The sequence below is a fragment of the Prinia subflava genome, chromosome 1 (assembly GCF_021018805.1).
Source record: "Prinia subflava isolate CZ2003 ecotype Zambia chromosome 1, Cam_Psub_1.2, whole genome shotgun sequence".
NCBI lineage: Eukaryota > Metazoa > Chordata > Aves > Passeriformes > Cisticolidae > Prinia > Prinia subflava.
In genome coordinates, this window is record NC_086247.1 from 125,779,242 (window position 1) to 125,799,271 (window position 20,030).

The 20,030-nt window shown below is 36.0% G+C and overlaps 1 protein-coding gene across 3 annotated transcripts in view; it reads left to right on the top strand.

The window, feature by feature from the left end:
* The window catches only part of ETV1 (ETS variant transcription factor 1), a 66,161-nt gene that overhangs the window by 520 nt on the left and 45,611 nt on the right, over positions 1-20,030 (top strand). Inside the window, exons 1-5 of one of the 3 annotated variants that reach the window (XM_063411379.1) lie at positions 15-154; positions 281-415; positions 1,198-1,285; positions 3,024-3,071; positions 12,860-12,913. In XM_063411379.1, the coding sequence (XP_063267449.1) occupies positions 371-415; positions 1,198-1,285; positions 3,024-3,071; positions 12,860-12,913 (235 nt within the window). In that variant the 5' untranslated portion in view covers positions 15-154; positions 281-370. Of the gene's footprint in view, positions 1-14; positions 155-280; positions 416-1,197; positions 1,286-3,023; positions 3,072-12,859; positions 12,914-16,900; positions 16,920-20,030 lie in introns of those variants that run through there. The other 2 variants (XM_063411372.1, XM_063411385.1) reach the window with 2 other exon arrangements.

Consider the following 20,030-nt stretch of genomic DNA (forward strand, 5'->3'; position numbering starts at 1 on the left):
GCGGCGCAGTGTAAATAAAGCCCTGCCTCTCGCCCCCCTGGCCGCCGCCGCGGAGTGCTTTTGCTCCGCGTTTGGCTGCCGGGAGCGTGTAACCCAGGTGAAGGCAGAGAAGGGAGGGTTGTTTTTATGAATGGGACTCTTTGAGGTTAATTAGGTATGCAAATGCAAGCAGTTCATTCATGATGCTTCTTCTTTTTTTTTTTTTTTTTTTTTTTTTTTTTTTTTTTTTTTTTTTTTTTTTTTTTTTTTAATCTAAAAGCCATCTTGTATTCCCCTCTAGGCTGATTGGAGTCCAGATCCCGAGGAAATCTCCAGATCAAATGCCCACTAAATAAAAACACTGAGCTAAGACTCGTGGAAGAGCTGCAGAATGGATGGATTTTATGACCAGCAAGTGCCTTACATGGTCACCAATGTGAGTGATCAGTTTAAAAGTTGGTGTTTATAAACTTGACTCCGAGTTATTTCTGTGGGAGAGTTTTACAGACACAGTCTCTGCTTTGTTACGGCTGTAGGGGCGACTCTTCATCTGGGAGCTTTGCTTGCAAGATGAGCCTATCTTCTTAGTTATTGCAATAAAGCATCGTGTTCTTTTAAAGACAGTTTTGGGATGATTAAAAAATCATGCACATGATTAGCGGATGAGGGAGGCGAGAGCAGCAGCAGCTGCATTCAAAGTTTCTGGCTGCGTTTGCCTGCAACGTTCAAAAGAATGAAGTTGAGGCAAACATTAACCTTTTTTTTTCCTCTCTTTTTTTTTTCTTTCAGAACTTTGCAAACAATTTTATAAGTAACACAGGGAAACAAAGCAGTCTATTATAATTTCATATCTGGGTTCTCCTGCATAGCTTATGCTGTGGGGATTTATGGGCTATTGTGTAGGTTTGTATACTTTAGATGCTAAAAATACGGTTGGTATTGTGTTGCTGCTTGAGCACGTTATACATGTATTGTACAAATAGATGTCTATGTAGATAGACAGAAGTGTGTTGCATTTAGACATAGGAATCTTTTGGAGGATGTTAGGTGCTCAGCAGTATCTTTTGTTAGAAATCGAAGGCTTGCAAGAAGTCTCTGATTGAAAACGTAAGGAATTTATGCCAACTTTGCATATTCCTGATTAAATAAAAAAAAGCCCAAACCAAACCAAATCTCAAACCTCAGATTTCTAACGTAACTGATCTTTCCTGTTTATAGAATCCACGTGGGAGAAACTGTAATGAGAGACCAACAAATGTCAGGAAAAGAAAATTCATTAACAGAGACCTGGCTCATGATTCAGAAGGTGAGGGTTTGTTGTTCCCCCCCTCCCCCTTCACCCTTTCTTACTAATGCAGAGAGGCTTTCTGAGAGCTCTTTATTTATTTATTTTGGAGATAAATATATCTAGATCAATCTGAATAAACAAGACAAGAAGACTACGTTTACTAATGCAAAACAAACTGGCAAAGGCAATAAATTGATAAAGTTGAAAGTCTTTCCTCGACTTACCCTGTTGCATTTTGTGCACGTGGCACACGGCTGTCATGCACTGAGGCCAAGTCTTTGCAGCATCTGACACAAGTCATGGCACTTGGCTTTTTCACCATCAGAGCTCTTCAGATTTAGGGAATTCTTCATCCCTCCCATTTTTTAATGTCTTTTTCCCTGGTATGTCTTCACTGATGGTAGCAGGAGTGAGAGAAAGTGGGTATGGAGATATGATTTTCACCAGCATTACTGTATAGTCAGGCTTCTGGTGCCTGCTGGCCTGTTTCTCTTGTTGTATAACACTAACAGGGTTAAAAATCCAGGGAATTTCAATTAAGGGAGCCTAGAGTGGAGAAAGTTTTGGGAGGCCAAAGATTTGTAACTTAGTCCCATCAGTAGCCACTCAGGATTGTAGCTTGAGAACTGTAGTCTGGTAATAGCTGTTAACACTTCTTTAGGTTACAAGGTCTGTATTATGCTACGCCTACAGCCCTGAAAGTGTAGAAGACATACAGGAAGATATGTTGAGGCCTATAGCTTACCCCTATGTAAGTCTTATCAGGGTAAGAACACACTGACACAGTTTTCAAAACCTATACTTGCCTGGAAAAGTAGATTGAAAAGAAAGCAACTTTCTGATTTTCAGTTAAATCATTTCCCAATCTGCATGTAAGGTATCAGTCCACAGGATAAATGAATAGCCTCCGTCATTTAAGTATATGTAAATAATTATCTGTCAGCATTCATAAAAGAGGAAGTCTCTCTCAAAATACAGTAAATTAAAAATAAACCATTTTTTTAGTTCAAATATCCTACTTAGTCTTAGCAAACAGAATTTTTGTAACTGAGTTTCTGAGGCTTGCAAGTAAGCTGAATGCTACTCTGGTTTACACCCATTGTAAGTAACTGATTTCAGTGAATTGCAAAAGATAAGCTGCTGCAAAATTCAGTCCATGAAGAAGGTGGTTTTAGCTCTAAAGAAGTACAGTGAGCATAGAGGAAATAGTGGTGATTCTCATGTCATATGAAGTAAAACATAAGGGGAAGTACAAAAGATTTCCCATTTCTCTTTGCTATTGCAGCATCTCAGGTCGTGGCTTCAGAATTTTTATATGATAGTTATGACCCTGCTATTAAAAATACTCAGTTATTGCTCAGGCAGAACTGTGGAAATCGAAGCAAGCTTTATCTGGGGCAGATATTACAGGAGGAGGCCTGAATTGTATAAGAAGAAATAGTTCACCTGTAAGAAATACTATGATTTTTAACTTTTCTATGTGTTGATGAATGAGCCTTTAATATTACCGAGCTCTGTTAAGATTCTGGTTATTATTTCAAGAGCTGAAAATACAGTAAGTGCTCGGGTTTTTATTAATAGGTGTAGAAAAATCAGTAACTGATGCCTCAGAATGCCTGCTTTTTCTGTACATCTGTCTGCCAAAACAGAACTAATGTGTATTGTTCTTAAGGAAAAAAATATTTTTGAATATATTTTAATCTTGTGAGGAGATTAAAGGTGTGAGTCTTTTATCCATGTCTTTATCTTTTTGCAGAACTCTTTCAAGATCTGAGCCAATTACAGGAGACATGGCTTGCAGAAGGTAAGTGAAAAAACTGCTTGTAAAAGAGGAAAAACAACTCTGGAGGGGGAAAAAAAAGTCCTGAACTTGCTGTCTTAATGTTCAGCCCAATTAATTGAGCTCTAAAAGAGCCACCTCATGTGTCATGCATACATTAGAGCCTCTGATGAGTTTGTCTTTGGGGACTCTGGGGCTGCTCTACCCAGTGTCATCACAAATTACCAGGAGAAATTGCTTCCAGCTCACAATCACATCTGCTTTTGGCAAGAACTAATGCACCAAGACTTCAAGTTCTAAGCCTCTGTTCAGATTTTAATTGCAATTGATCAGGTTTATATTATTGTACCTCGAGAGACTACATACAGCCAGAACTGGGCTTGCTGTTTCCTTTTCAGCAGCACATATAATTATTTGGTGTTCTGGTGGAGTACTTTTCTGATGGCAGAAATTAGTTTCTCTGGGTTCATCGGGACGGGATGCTTCAAGATTTAAGTGCAAGTGTCTTCTTTCCACCTTGTTCACAACACAGAACATTAGGTGTGTATGAAATATTTAACCAGTACTTTTTCTTTCTTTTCTTTTTTTTTTTTTTTTTCCCAGAAACCTTTAAATATTTTGCATGTTATTTTTGTCTTTGTATTCGTAGTCGTGAGATTCTGTGCCGGGTGATTAGAAAACTAACATCGGTCTGTTTTAGACATGCATGTTCTTTTAAGTATTTCAAATAATCTTGCAGAGCACATTCTAGTGAAGAGACAAGGGTTAAGAACAATAATGTACAAATCTGAATTTTGAGTAGATGTTGAGAGATTCATTTAACAGTAACAAAAATGTGCTGCTGCATTAAGAGAACTTTAACAAGTTGCAAGCTACCTTTTTGGTCTCTTTTCAGCAACATTTTCTGATTTTTTTTTCTTTGATATTTGCAGTACTGTTTATTTGAAGCATAAAGATTTTTGTGCATTATCTGTTCTTAGTATTTCTGGTCAATTTTTTATGTAAACTTCTGCATCTGAAATAGACATAAATTTGATGCAAGTTAAAATAATCTCTTCAGATTCATCCTGATTTAAATGAATGTGAGTATTCAGATAAGTTTAATTTTTTTCCTGTACAGGACTATGCACAGCTGCTTATGGAAGAGATGTTCTGGTTTTGTTTTTTTTCTTCTTTCTTTCTTTTTTTGGGGGGGTGGGGGGGAGCTTTGTTGGTTTTTTGTTTTGTTTTCCTCTTGTTTGAAAGGAGGGTGAAATGCTTGCTGTTGGTGTTCATAGAAAGGGAAATATTGCTGGTGACTACTTGCTTATGCCCTGATTCTGTTTTAACAGCTTTTTTAATAGTTTCTTTACCTAGAAGTAAGTTGTGAGGTATTGTTTATTTTGCTGACATTTTTATTCTGCTAATATTAGTTTTAGTATGGGGTTATTCTGTGTATAATCAAAAACCCCTCCTGAAATTAATGGAACAGAGGATATATTTTTATGAACTAATAGAATTCTTCCCTAATAATTGAAAACAGGATGTCCTGTACTAAGATCATTTTTGTAGTATAATGGTCAGATGTAACTGTAGCTGTCTCCCTGTGGTAATTTTCCTGAGGAACTTTGCATTGTGTAATCTCATTCATGCTAGCAGATCAGAAACATGTTAAAATGCTACTCAAAAGATACTATGTTTTAATTTAGAGGTTAACTTTCAGTTTGATTTTTTCACTGACATGGATGGTTTTGTTTCTTAAAAATGATTACATTTCTTTGATCTTAAGTCAGAAAAAATACAAGCATATTCATAATGCATGTGCAGATAATAATGGAACTTTGAAAAATAATGCCAAATTTAAAACTAATTTGATCATTTGCATAGGTACATAAATTAATGTAATGGCACTTTTTATTCTTAAGGCACTGCTTATTTTAGACTAGAATTACTTGTTTGAGAGCCTTTTACCTCTTTATCAGAGTGTCTTTCACTGAATAAATTTGATGGGTTTTGAGAAAGAAGGTGTCTTGTCCTATGTGAGCTAGGTTGAATAACCTTATAAAGGCAGATAAAATAATCTGGGAAATATTTAAAATGAGGGGTAAAAAAAGTTACTTTTTTACCTAGCAGAAAGTAATAAAGTTAAATAACGCTATTTGTCCACAGCATATTGAAACTAAGTATTACATTTTTTTTCAATGTTCTAGAAATACTTTAAGAAATCTCAGTTTCGGGCCGTGCCATGGTTTGAGCTGTTTCATGAAACAAACTTAGCACAGCTTTTCTGAAGACTAAACTAAAACTGAAATAAAAAGTTAAGATGACAACATCAAATATTGAGCTATTAGCTTGATCCCAAAGTTTTATGAAAAAGCCCCACCCTTAACAACTTCTCTTAGTCTTTATAATATTCTAGTGTTTGAGGACATTGTAGCTCTGGTCAAATGTCTATATGGGTGAGCGTAGCCAGGAAACAGATTTTGAAATCAGACTTGTTTACCCATTGCTAGATGTGTCCATTAATGTTCTTCTGGACCTTCCTAGCCTAGAAGGCTGCCAATTTGGCAGCATCAATACTGTTTACATATTTCTTTTCATAATGCTCTGGAGCCAGGGAAATGACCATGAAATTTTAAAACATCTTGACCCTTTTTAAGAAAAGCAGTGGCAGCTGACCAGGTTTCTCCCACTAGTTCAGACCCCCACTGGGGAGTAACCAGGTCAAAAATCTACTTATTAGTTAGAAAAAAGTGAGTTGCATTTATGACACACAAAAATAATGCTTGTGGATTTTTCTTTGTTTTGCTTTTCCTGAAGCTGTCCTTACTGCATCACATAGCTTAGCCTGAAGATTTTTACAGTTAGTGTCACCTGTGACAAGTTGGTGGTAAACAAGTAAACAGAAAAGAATTCTTTTCCTCTTGGAAATGGTGGGAGGTTCACTTGTATTAAAGTATTAATCCACATGTAAACAATTGAGTAACCTATTTAATATTTTATTACTACATAATTAACAAGCTGAATACTACTTACAGAGAGCTCACAAATGTATTCCACTAGCTGCATAGTAGATTTTTATGGAAACGAGTTTTGCTTCTTACTCTGTGTAGTATTATATATGTAAGAAAGACTCTAAATTATTTTGGTGTAAAACTTCTGAGTAAGGTTGCCTCGTGTCAATTGTTTTGCAAGACAGAAAATAGAGTATAGCAGTTTTCTCATGGTAGAAATTGAAAATGGGAAGCCTTTAATAATTTTTTTAATGTTCAAACTTGAAATAAAGTTGCCTATTGCTAACCAAGACAAATATTATTTGGATTTGATCTTTTATTTTATATTTAAATAACTCAGTGGCAACATTTTGACATGATAATACTATAAAATGACTATTGATTCCATGTATTTGGAATCAGATTGGTTCTGTCAGGTAGCAATTGTTCGGTGACTTGAAAAAAGCGGTTAAAATATTAATCCAACAATATCTTGTTATGGTTGCTCTTCTTACTTACTGTGGAACAAAATGAAGAGAGAACAAATTGTTAGCGAGTGAGTGAGTGTCTCCTTTCTATGGTGAAAGCATTTGGTTTTGGGAAATACTAATAGATTAAAAAAACGTCAGATTTTTTTAAATACTATTTAGATACGAATTTCTCCTACAGCTTGTTTAAGATACATAAAAGGCATCCCAAGCGAAAGACAAATAAAAAATTTATGCTCTAGATCTGCTTCTTAGAGCAACAGATAATAAGCTTCTCAGATGGTAACATACTAAAAATAAAATATAATATTCTTTGTGTGATTTGAAAAACATACAAAAAGATTAAGTAAGCAGTAAGTGGTTTGAAGTAACAGCTACAGGTAGCGGGTTCATGCCTCTACCGCAACTCAGCTAAATTGAGTGGATGGCTTCTTCAGGCTACTGGTATTCAGAAGCCACTTCTTAGAATCTGAATGTAAGTCATTTCTCACAAGTAATTATTGGCCAACTTTGGAATCAACTCGAGGAAATAAGTTTCTTCCCTCTGTTCTCCTAATGCGAAGGTCCCACCAGTGTTGCAGTGATGTCTGAGCGAGTGTTGACTTGTAGTTTATTTCTTGATTGAGGAGGTGTGAAAGGAAGTAGTTTCTAGGTCTTGAAGGATTGCTTTTAATTACAGAGAGTACTGGATCTTCAACTATTAAGCAAATTAGAGTGGCTTTGTTTAATCTGGCTAACTAGCTTTTTTCTGCCATAAAAGTTGTAAAATTTAGCCAGTGTAACATAGATGGTATGTAGCCACATTCAAGAACTATCCACATTTTTACAGGAGCAATAAGAGTCAAGAAACAGTAATTTAATACCTCCATGACTGAAATCTGCCTGACAGGAACAAACACTCTTAAAAGCAGTCAAAACACTTTCAGTTTGTAGTACAGAGAATTTTTTTTTTTTTTTTGTGGACTCTAGTGATCTGATTGATTTGATTTTCTAATACTCGCAGCTCATGATCATAAATATCTGCACAAAAAAAAGAACAGTTAGATTAGGCAAAATGGGAGCGAAGGGGGTGTTATAAAAAAAAATCCAAAGGAAATAAAGCCACCAAAAATCTACAAGTCTGAAAGTGTTTGTAGTAATAAACTTTTTTTCATGTTTTCTTGTTTTCTAGAAAAGTAAATAATTTTATTCAAAATTATAATTTTGAAAAGCATAGAGAGGGTTGCTAACCATGAGACATGTAGCAAAATATTAAATGTGAGTACTTCTTTTAAGCTAACCTTTTTTCTCGCTTTTAGTATAGCAGCAAATGAAGAACAGATTCTGCAAACCCATCTTCATATTCCTAGGGATTATTCACATAAGAAAGAATTTTGAGATCTGGAGCTAGTTTTGATGTGCATTTAAGTTTATTAGTCAGAGCATCTCACGTTGTGTAAAAAGGGTTTGGGGTTCTTTTGACAGCGAATCCAGTGCTTATGGGAAATAATATTTTTTACTATCTTGAAATTTATCACTGTTTTGCCTTCCCAATGCTTCTTTGTTAGAAGCAGTTGTTCCCGTGGAAAAAGCCACCAACCAACACCCCCCTACCTCAGCTCTTGCAGAAATACTTACAGTTTAGCCAATCTTTCAGATATTCAGAAGTGACAATGAATCAAAGAAAACTCAATAGAGCCATTACTGTTGAGGCCCGAAGTCTTATTTTAGCTGAGGCCAAAATACTACTGCTCATATAGAATTTCCTGTCATTTTCAATTTCTTTTGCCACTTTGAATAAATGATGGATATTTTAAAACTAATTGCACTTAGCTCTAAAAGTGAAGCATGAGGTCAGAGAACACAGTACCGCAGGAAGTGTTCTGCTACCCAAAATAAAGTTTTAAGTGAAGCATTTTCAGCTTCTTGTTTTTCTGGGCAGTTTCCAGTTCTTTTTTAACAGGAACACCTTTCTCTGGAGTGCAGCTGAGCTTTTGGAAGCAGTTTGTGAGTGGGAGAAGGAAGAGTTAAGTTTAAGCCCTTTATAGTTTGCTTAACTTTTCATTTATTAAATAACGTTCCTCAGCAGGTCTGTGCTGCATCTTGAGACAAAGCAGTGAAATCACTGTGTTTATGCCTAAAGTTCAAGTTTACTTTGCTGTAGCTTTCTGGAAGGGTGTGACATGAAAAGCTTGTGGTTGGGGCCACATGGTTCATGCTGGACTGTGTTTTTGTGAATGGAGGCAGAACTCCAGTTCTGACTGCTTGTCTTGAGGAATTGCTTCGGAGATCAGCTGTCTCATTCACTGGCAGAAAGAATGACTCATACATCTTCTGCCTTGTTTGGCTCCAGGTCATTGTTACAGTGGATAGAGCTGGTTTTAATTAAATATTAACTCCTTTTGTCCTGGATGCCTGTTAATAGGGACTTTTTGTTTACTTGCAATGAAAGCAAGCTAACAGGCCCAGTTTCTAAACTCTTTTTTTTCCTCCAAATTGCTTTCCCCTTGCAAAATGAGCCATCAGTTCAGCCTTTCAAAGAGTGTTTAAAGCTCTAAAAACTACAAACAAATATTAAGTATTTCTGTGCTGTGAATGTTTGCATAGCTCAGTAGGTAGTAAAACTGTAAAACCTAAACTGATAACATCTTCAGGATCATCGTTAAGGTTTCTGCATGCTTTCCAAATCCTCTTGAGACATTATAGCTATAGTCAGAAAAAAACCAAAAAACTTTTGGTAACATTCTAGGCTGAGTTGGATAGTTTATGCTGCAGATGTTGTCTGTTTCAGGAGTCTGAGACTTGATGGCTCTGAATGTGGAATGAACTAATGTAGCTGCTTCTATAAGCAGTAAAAGCCACGTGCTTAATATCCTTAAAAACCTTTTATTAGTCTTTTGGAATATACTTGCCTTTTCAAACCTCCATAATTAAGTAGCTCAAGGAAATGTTCTCATTCGGATGGATGATCATTTCAGATATCTTTTTTCAATTTTCCTCTGAATGGCAAAGTAAAAAAAAAAGTTTTGGTGATTTATGCATTGTGTGTTGTGTATGTTATCGGAAGCTTTTATCGCAGCCTTGCTAAATTGCAGTATTTGTGAATAAAATAGGAAATGAACGACCTATGTATACAAATGTGTAGGCAGTTGTGACAGATATTCATGTTGAAGTGTCTTTACCTGCCTATTTAATTTGCTGCAAAATCTACCTGTAATCATCCAAAATCCAGGTACAAAAGCCCTCTTCTGCTTGAGCAATGGGATGATGTATCCCAGTGATATAGCATCTTACAGCGAGGTGCTGCTGGAAGGAATCTCTCTATGACAATGAGTGTTTGCATTTCAGCAGTATGGTTGTGTGCAAGTTTCAGTTCTGCTTGTTTAAGAATAATACCAGATTAAGTGAAGAAATAATTTAAGTTCTCATTTCCACCAGTTATCAGGTCCTTTTAATTTCTCCATATCGGCTTGTGGGTTCATTGCTAAGGTACTGCTGCTGCTAAATTTACATTCCAGTTGGAAATGCATGTTCCTAGTTTGAATGTTTGGATGCTGTTATTTGTGTTGTTTATATTTGGCAGGATTTTAAACGCTTCTTAACTTGCTGTGTTCCATTCTCTACAGAGGCTTTTAAGGCTATGTTAATATTGCATTTAAAGTAAATTTTGACAGCATAGTCTCCACCTGTTTCTAGAGTACCGATAAAAGTGATGTGCTCCATCTCTATTAAATATGCCTTCATAAATTTTGGAGATCCATGAATGAAGTACATTATTCTTGTTTACTCGATAAACAAGAGCAAATCAGGGATAATGGCAGTAATGTAGTGGTTTCCATGACAGTTCAACCAGATATATTTTGGTTTTTTCTTTCTCTATGGCTGGGGAAAAAAGTGGACCTTATGTACTGATATATACTTAAATCTCTATAACAGATTTTTTTCTGGACTAAGTCAAATTAAATTGATAAAACTAGAATGGAGCACTGGTGAAGCTGTCCAGTGCACAGAGGACACTCTCTGGAAAGTTATATGAGATTTTTATCCCTGTTTTACAATGACTAAATGTAGCCTCTTTATTTAAACAGAAAGGGGTTTGTTTTCTTTGAGGCTTTTAAAGCTATCCTAGATTCACAAATTTATATATATATATATATATATCTACATATACATGTATATATAAAGTGCAGGTGCACATGAAAAAATTAATTCTGCTAGCCTCCTTGCTGCATTTGAAAATGATAGCTGGCTTAAGAAAAATGTGTGGGATGTGTCTTCTGTAAACAAGAAGTTACTCGATTCAATTACTTTAACTCTGAATGTACTCACATACGCTTAAAAAACAAGTGGAAATATAAGAAATCTTAGGAACTGATTTTTAAGTGGAAGACCTTGATTTCATAATCAGATTTTTCTGTGACAGTCAAATAGTTGGCATTTTTGTAAAGAAAATGCCAAACAGTCAAGTGTAGTCAATTGCATGAAATGTCAGAAATTGCAGAGCGTTAGTGTTCGGGCTCATCCTGTCCCTGAGTTTGTTCCTGGTAAAACTTCTGTGGTTTCTCTGGAAAAAATAAAAATTGAATGCGTAAAAATTGTGGGAATATTTGGGTTGCTAGTGTTTTATACAGCTTCAAACTTCGAGGAGCCAATACATCCTCAGAGGTACTGGTTTATTCTGAAAGGATGGGTTGCTGTCAGGTTTGATTTTGTTTGTTGATTTGAAACCCAAACAACAAAGGAAGAGTAGCTATGCTTTTTTTTTTTTTTTTAAATAAGGCTAATTATACTTAGTCTATTTATCTTATTCACACTTATTTTCAAATCTGTATTTGCACATTTCCAAGGTCATTTGTTTTTAAGGGGTATTTGCTGCAATTAAGACAGTAGGATTTTTAATTTATTTTAAAACCCAGAACAAATAATTTTTCAGTATTATGAGCCTGATTCTGAACTCTTTACCCAGGAAAAAAACTTCCACTTAAGTCATTAGAAATATTTCCTGAGTAAAGGAGTGGAGATCTGGTCCATGAAGAGCAATATAGTGCACATTCAAAATAATTGTGAGTAATTGAAATTAAATATATATTTTTAATTCAAACAAATTATATTAAAACTAGTAGAAATTGTACAAGCATAATGGGGAATATGCACTTCCTATACTAGAAAGTGTTCCGAAGGGCATTAAAGTTACATATTATCATTTAACGTATTTGAGAACATTTGATAGTCACAGTTTCCATAAATGATTATATAATCAGCATTTACCTTTCAAATCTTGTTGGGTAGCCAGATCATGGCAGATGTTAACTTTTAATTAAGATCATATGAATTATTTGCCTGTCTTTGGACAATAACTGTGGAAAGTATTTTTAAATGATAATTTCATGCAGCTTTGCTGTGGCGATTCCAGTTAGTGTGTTATGTTGAGGAAAAGATGAGAAAGTTAAGGGAAGATAAGCTGGATCTCTCTCCCGATGTACCAGAAGCAGTCATGCTCCGAGGATGCCGTTTCTCTGTGTAATGTTCTGCAGTTATTTGAATGTATTCATCTATAATAAACATTCAGTGGTATTTCAGCTTAAATGGTTTAAAAGAGTTTACCACACAGTTTGAGAGATGGCTAATGTCTTAGATATATAACGAAAAGGAAATGTGGTACCAGAGGAGCAAAATTGTCTAACAGCGGAACGTGAAATGTTTGTATTTAATCGCTCAGGTTTGCGATGGAAGGTTCCTAAAAGCAAAGATGATCTTACAAAACGCAAATGGGTGTTATTCGGGAGTTTTTGTTTTAAGTAAATCTTTTTTGATGTCTGAAATGTCATTGAACCAGGAATTCTGTGGTCTGGTAAAATAGTTCTTTTTGAATATTTAAAACAGTAACAGAAAATCCCTACTGTGTTGGCTGACTGCCATGAACAATTGGAATCACTTTTAAGTAAGCCGAAGGTGTGGTAGTTTAAGGTTAAAGAAGCATTAGTGTTAATCAGTGGGATTTGGTTTTATGTGGACTTTATGTGCAGATATTTTGAAAATGAGCACTAATGAGTTTTACCAGTGGCATGGTAGGTCCAGACCCTGGTAAAGGGAGTGAGGCAGGGCCAGTGAGCCCCTACATCCTCCCATTTCCACTGCTCTGTGCTGGGGCTTTTGTGGACTCGCACTGCACCACAGAGCATCACCCCAGGGTTTATCTGATATTAAAATGATGCGCTTGCCTGATTTTCATACTCAACAATGAAGAAACAAAAAATCATAATTTTAAATTTGACTGTGCTTTAAATTAAGTACAAGAGTCTTTATTTATGCTTTAATGGCTTCTTTTAATTCTTGTCTTTTGTTTGTTTTGTTTTTGTTTTCCTTTCTTCAGCTCAGGTACCTGACAATGACGAGCAGTTTGTGCCAGACTATCAAGCTGAAAGTTGTAAGTATACTACAGATCATCACTTTCTTAAAATACGTGTATTTAGATATTTATATCTGTCTTCATATTTGCTATTTGTTTTGTCATCTGTGGTCATGTGATAGCTCCTTTTGCTGATCGGTGACATCAGTGTGATGAGTAGATAAAGCAAGTGGCATTTTGATGTACAGCCAAAAGAACTTGTTTGGCTGAAGGTGTAACCTTTAGCACGGGGCCCTTTCCTGTCATTTCCACCCACAGCCCCAGGGGAGCACGGAAAAACTTAGGTTGTGGAGGTAGAAGGAGTTTCTTTGTCTGTAGAGTGAGCAGGGGAACTTTTTAGCCGGTACAGATCAGATACTGTGCGGGATCCATCTCTGCTGAGCAGAAGTCAGGCTGCTCAACACGTTTTGTGTATGAATAAATAAATAAAATTCTCCACATAATCAATCAAATACAGCTGCAGCTGAAACATTTTTAAGTTGTCTTAGCATGTGGCATTTTCTTGCTCAAACAATATTTTCCTTTGAGTTAATCGGTGAAAGCAGGAGTTATGTTAAGCTGCGTGCTTCTACCTGCTTTACAAGACCCTAAACTTATTTTTACCAGTCTGTACCCCTCAAGTCTTGCCTTTACCTATTAAAATGCTCCTGTTCTGTTAAATGCTGTACCTACTGTTCTGAGGTGTTAGGTGATTGCAAGGGCATAGCATGAGAAACATCTAACAAAGTCACAGACTGCTTGGAGCTTCTTTTTGCAGTTTTCTTCTTCATGGCAAGGCTTCTCCCTGTCATCAAAGGTCTCTTCTAAACAGTGTCTGCTGATTGTAGCAGAGCACATGGTAGCTTTTCCATTTTGCTGAATAACTTAAATAGTTTATCCTGTTGGAGTGAATTACTTTACCTCACTAAACCAGATAGCTGTTAAACACGGCATTCATGTACTGCAATATTAAGAATAATATTAGAGAGATTAGGAAGAATTGTGTTAAAATAGTCTATAACCTAAAAAACAAATTCACATTTGTGGAATTTTCCTGTAAATCTTTTAGATTATTTTTTCCAGTTATTAAGAGGCTGTTTTAAGAAGAATTTATTGAGAGTATTCACAATGGCATTTTGTGAGGCAAAAAAAGCCCACATTTTTGTTTTTTTAATCCCTTGGAATTGTTGCTGTACAGGATAGTATCCCTGCACAACAACAATTTTAATTAGTTTTTCTCTTTAAGTTCTTGTACATATGCTAACCAACAATCATGTCACTTTTAAACTTTGAAAACTGCCTTCTATAATAGAAGGGGGTTTTTTTACCTCTGTCTTTAGAGACTTTTTTTTAAAAATTAAATTATAATACGAAAGACAAAACAATCTATAAATTGAAAATCAGATATGTTACTTTATATATGGATCTGTGTCCAAATATAGTCATTCATACATATACCTTTGTGTAAGAGTACAAAGTTCAACTGAGGCTTCTATTAACCCACAATTATCGTTGCACAACAAGTCAATGATTCTTGGAAAATAATTGTGGACTGTGAATGAAAAGCCCCATTGAAGCTGGCCACTGCTTTTGGTGATAAAGAAATTCTCCTAATATGGCTATTTTATTAATGCTGTTGTGTTTCAAAGTTCCTTAGCCACAGCTTACGCAGTATTATCAAAGGAACATTTATTTCTTAATTTCAGTTGGTTTCTTTATCTTAAGTAAAGGTCAGGAGAGCTTCCTGGAGAGTTACTCTGGCAAAGGCTATGGAGTTTCAGACATATACTTGGATATAATGTATGTAGCTGTGCGCTCTGCAAAACAGGAATGGAGATCAACATAACCAAAGCCACGGGGAAATTGCTGCTGCAGAAGTAACACAATTGTGACTGTTTTCTGTAGGATCCAAGCCTGCCTTCAAACTCCATTATAATGACTTGCTCTATATAGTCTGTAACTGTGCAGTACTGAGCCCATTACTGCCAGCAGTCTAGCAGAAGCACTTGACTTCTTTTTTTAAAAAAATCTACTTAAATTTATTTTATTTATTTTAATTTTTATTTTTTACAGAGGAGAGAATGGACAACCTTTCATAGATTTAGTGTTTAGTACATTTAATTGAGCCAAAAATGAGGAGGGACAGAAGTGTAAACCGATGGAGAGGGTGACAGCCACTTTAGTTCAAAGGCATCTAAACTAGACTGTGCTTTGCTACAGAAATTTCGTTTATGAAACTGTATATAGATAGGGGTATGTATGTGATGTGCAAAGCGTGTAAAGAAAACGGAAGTGTTCCAGTGAAACAGTTACAATCTGCAGTCCAGGTACAAAAAATAATGACATTTTATTTCTAGCTTCATTGCTTGAGAAAGGGGCTTTAAAGCCAAGACATATCTGTGCTGTTAAATTGAAAGTTGTGATATTAAACTGAAACATTGAAAAAAGACTTACGAAGCTTCAGTAACAGTGGCAGCTCTGGAACAATGTGGTTAAAATTTTCTTGCCTAGAAATCACCAGCTTGGTGATTTGAAGAAGTCAGCTCTTGAAGCAAGATGTGGAAGGTGGTGGAGGAACTGATACTGCCAAGATCATGTGCTGTGTCCTAGCACTGAGCAGGATTCAATGACCCTTAAAGTGCTGTGGCTTTTGCATTTATTTTCTGTAATAATGATTTTAACTAGTGAAACTGCACTGGTATTAGTAACTAGGGGAAACATTTAGTTTAGATTAGATATACAGTCCACTTTATCCACTCAGGGATTTAACTTCAAAGCTAGCTTGGGACCATGAATATTTCAATTATGAGTTGCTATTAAACTTCAATCAGTTTTTGAAAAGCAAACATAGTATGTGTATTTATAGTTAGGTGTGGGCTTTAGGTATTATGAGTGAGATCAACAGCTAGCATAAATTCATGTGGTATTATTGACGTTATTGGAATTACGCATATTTCTGTTAGCTAAGGAGCATGCCAAGCTTTACTCTTCAGTTTACCTGTAAACTGAAGTTTAAAAGTAAAATTTATTTTGTTACTCCTTTGTATCTTCTGGAAAAAGGCCCTTCCTACCATAAGAATCTTAGTACTGTCTGCACTTTCAAACCTTACCTTTTTGTCATGAAAGCCCCATCTTCTCTTACCTTTTTATTAAATATTTCTTAACATGGTATACCTATCACAAAGAAACTTTTTGTAATTTTGTTTAATGTGAGTGGACTTTAGAGTAGGTAACGACTAGCTTGTTTAGCTGAAATTTGAAAACAGAACAAAGGGTTCTCATACCTTTCTGCTTTCTGTGAGTACTGAAGTTCTTGAGTTCTAAGAGACAAAAATGTGTATATTTTTTTGTTTGTTTGTTTGAAGTTATATTGGAAAAACACTGAATTGCATATTAAGTAGTTTAATTCCTTACTTTTTAATTTCCATTCTTGCTAGAAATAAAACCTCTGCAGGAGACAGGAATCACTTCTACAAGCTTTTACTCAAAAAAATCCGTTTTAGGCAGGTTGGTTTTGTCCCTTTGTGAATCTGCTTCTGTAATGCAGTTCACTTGTTTGCTGAACATTCAAGTAACTTCCTAAAGACTATTCTTTAACAATTACATGAAAAGTTGTGTAAAGGAAAGATGTAAACAATCTGTTTCCTCTAAAAAGGTGAATGTTTTGGGGTGTTTCTTTTAAATCAACATTCTGTATGTGACACTTTTTCCTAATTCTTACCCAATTCATAAAACCTAACTGAGCTGTTTTTCCCTCCATATAAAGTCTGTATCCACATTTGGAGAAGGGTGACCTGTGTTAACTTCCTTAGATAAGGTTTCCTATTGTTTCAAATCCATTTTCATACACTGAGGAGGAGCCAGATCCTGAACTGCTTGTAATCAGTGGCAAGGCTTTCAGATACAGTAGAGCAGCAAGGACTTTCCACTCCAGGAGCAAAAATGAATAAAGTGTTCAGTTTGCTCGAAGTCAATAGCTGTTGAGGTGAAGATTACTTGCTCCCATTGTTTGGATGGTTTCTGTGACAGACACAAGAGGAAGTAGGTAGGATTTGCTGATGTTTAAAAGATGTAGTTGGCAAAAAAAACTTGGTATTGTCAACAAAACACTGAATTGTAATGCGACCTTGGTACAGTTGGTTATAAATGGGGATTACTCTGCACTAAACTAGATTGCCTGGTGTCTTAATAGTTAAACCATAATCATGGTTTATTTTGTTTTAATAATATGTTTTTGCACGGATCTATTTTTTCAGTTTTCTTTTTTTTTTTTTCCCCTTTTGCCCTGAAATGTCAGTTACGTATTTAAAATTAATGATAAATTCTAGGTTTTGGCTTTTATTTGTTACTGAGTTTCTGTTAATGAGGATTTGTCTTATGCTTCACCTTGATCAGTTTCCTTCCTTCTCATTTATTTTGTTCCTGTATTGTTTCCGAGATCATCACAACCTTAACTTAACACTGCCAAGGGGTAAATGTTAGTGTTAGACCACATCTGTTGACAGTAAATGGGAAGGGCTGGCTGTAAAAATCCGTGCTTTTCCATGTCTGATTAAACTTTAACATAGGAAAAATACTTTTTTAGTAGTGATTTTGTCACTGATCTTTCATGACCTTTATTCTTTCTCTTACCTCTTTTTTTGTTCCTCCAAGTTTAGTAAAGGTGCGCTTTCAATTTAGATGCCAGGAATCTTAAATTATTCAGGGATGTGCTTTTTAGATGCTCTGGCTTCAATCTTTAAAAGCCTGTTAAAGAGAGATTCTTTTCATAGGCTTCAGGTAGCTGTATTCTTCTGTCATTTTCACTAATGGTGTAGGATATTCCAAATGCAGTTTAAAAGAGGAAAAGCTTTAACTTTTATTTATATATTTGCAGCACACAAAATAATGTAGGGTTTTTTTGCATTACCAGATTAAAAATGCTTTATTTGTTTTATTTTCTTTCTCTTTCTTTCTGTGATTTAAATTTCAAAAATGAATTTCAGAATTAGAAAAGCATTTCCTGCTTGCTTTAGTATAGCAAGAGCTGGTGAGAAATTGATAGAGGTTAATTTTCCCTTATTTTGACATATTTTGGAGAAGAAACCCCACACAATTAAAGCAGAAAACATCAGAATACTAGGAGTTCTGACAGGTCTGTTGAAGTCAAAATGAGGTATATTTACTGGAATTGTTTTTGGTTTTGATGCAGAATAGTTTAATTTTGCAGCTTCTAGAAAAGATTCTAGTGGACTAAAAAAATTGTCATTTTTTTAGTGTGATGATTCACTTCTTAGGCAGCTGGTAGTCATGTCTTGGTAGTGCACAATGTTCTAGAAATTACAGTTGGTAGGGTTTTGGTTGCCTGCATGTAGCAAGTTGCACACACCAGCATCTTTTCAGGTTGTTTTTCTGATTTTTTTTTTTTAATTTTATATTCTCTTTATTTAGAGTCCGTGTGTCTGGAATAACCTTTTCTTTGAGTGTAGCTCTGCAAGTGTGGTGCTACAGCAGGCAGTCTGACAAATATCCTGCAAGGTGGTGCTACTTATTCCTGGTGCTGAGCTATTCTCTGGTAGGGCTTTCTGCTGCAGCTGTGTTTTGTTTCTTGCCACTTGTCTTGAAACTACTTCCTTCCATAGGTCAGATGTTGTCAAATACAGAGACATTTGCTTACTTCTTTTAGTGCATGCTCGACTGTGATGGATTCTTTCTTAAGGGCTGTGAGAGTCGGGGCTCTGTGGCGTGTTCCTGCCTTTAGCTTTGCATGACCTTGGGCATGTTGCTTAACATCTTTGTTTCTGGTTTGAAGTAGGCACAGAAATGCATGTATCCCTCTGCTCTGAGATACACAGCTTTCTTAATGATCACTTATCTGGAGATCTCAAAAGCATTTTACAAAGACAGTCCAGTGCAATTGCTGTTGTAAGAGCTGGAGAGGTCAGACTGAGGAGTCGATGCTGACCACCTTATCTCCCTTCATAGTTGCCTTAGATAGCCTCGCTTCTTTCATTGTATCCCTGAGCACTTGTTTCCTTTGTTTAAAGCAGGACTGAAACTGTTGCCACCTGTTAACTTTGTTTTTTCGTTTTCTTTTTCTTTTTTTTTTTTTTTTTTAATTCACATTCAAAAGAAATTAGGATTTGCTGTCTTTCAGAAAATTCGTTTTGTGGCTCATTGATGGGCATTAGCCTGTGGTAATAAGAGTTTTGGCTTTCTTCTTTTTCCTCTGGAAGATTTTTGGAAATATTTAGATCTGCCATGTAGTTGTGCAGCTGTAATAATTAATAATTTTATAATCTGCCGTAATTGCAAGATTTGATTCTTGAAAAAGTTTTACCATGAGGGAGGGTGTGGACTGTAATGCCTTTAACTTGTGATCTTAATAGTGGAGAATTTGAAGGCTTGCTTTGATTTTAATAAGCAGTTTGTGTTTATTTGCTTTTCTGCTTGTATTTTTACACTAAATTTCCAGCTTTGAAGGTGCAAAGATCTGAGATTCTCCTGGATTGCTGTAGTGGTAGTGTCTCACAGATTATGTAAATACTGGTGGTGGCAGTAGCACTGTGAAACAAATTAGAAGACCCCATCAAGAGCATAGCTTTTGATTTTTAAAACTTCTAAAGCTGAAGGTTTCCTTCAGAGTGCCCAGCAGCCTGTGATGTGAATTTTATTGCTAATGGAAAGGTACCTCTGGGCATCTGCAGAGACAGCAGACACCTTATGCAGACGGGTCTAAGTGCACAGGACCGATCTGAACCTGATGGTCTCTGGCAGTGTGGGGCAGGGGGAGCCCAGGCAGCTGGACAGGGCTCTTTTTGTGGGGAGTTGTGCCCCTGTCTCCCCACTGCCCTTCCACCGCCATGTCCCTGCTCAGCCAAGCTGAGTTTCCTTTCCTTAGAGCCCCATCCTTTTTTGCTGCTTTATTGCAGATTAAAGGCTTGGGTTGCATGTGAAGGTTATCAGCTAATGAATAAACTTCAGTCATCCTGTCCTGTGATAAATCTGTCCTGTAGATCAAAGATGAAGCATGTAGACCTTTTTTTCTTTCAAATGGTAATTTCTTAACGCTGTCAGATCACTTCCTAAGGTCTGTTTACACGAAAACAAAAACATTAAACATATTTTATTCAAAATGTTGAATTCTCAGTTTTGAAAAAACCCTCTATTTCCTCTC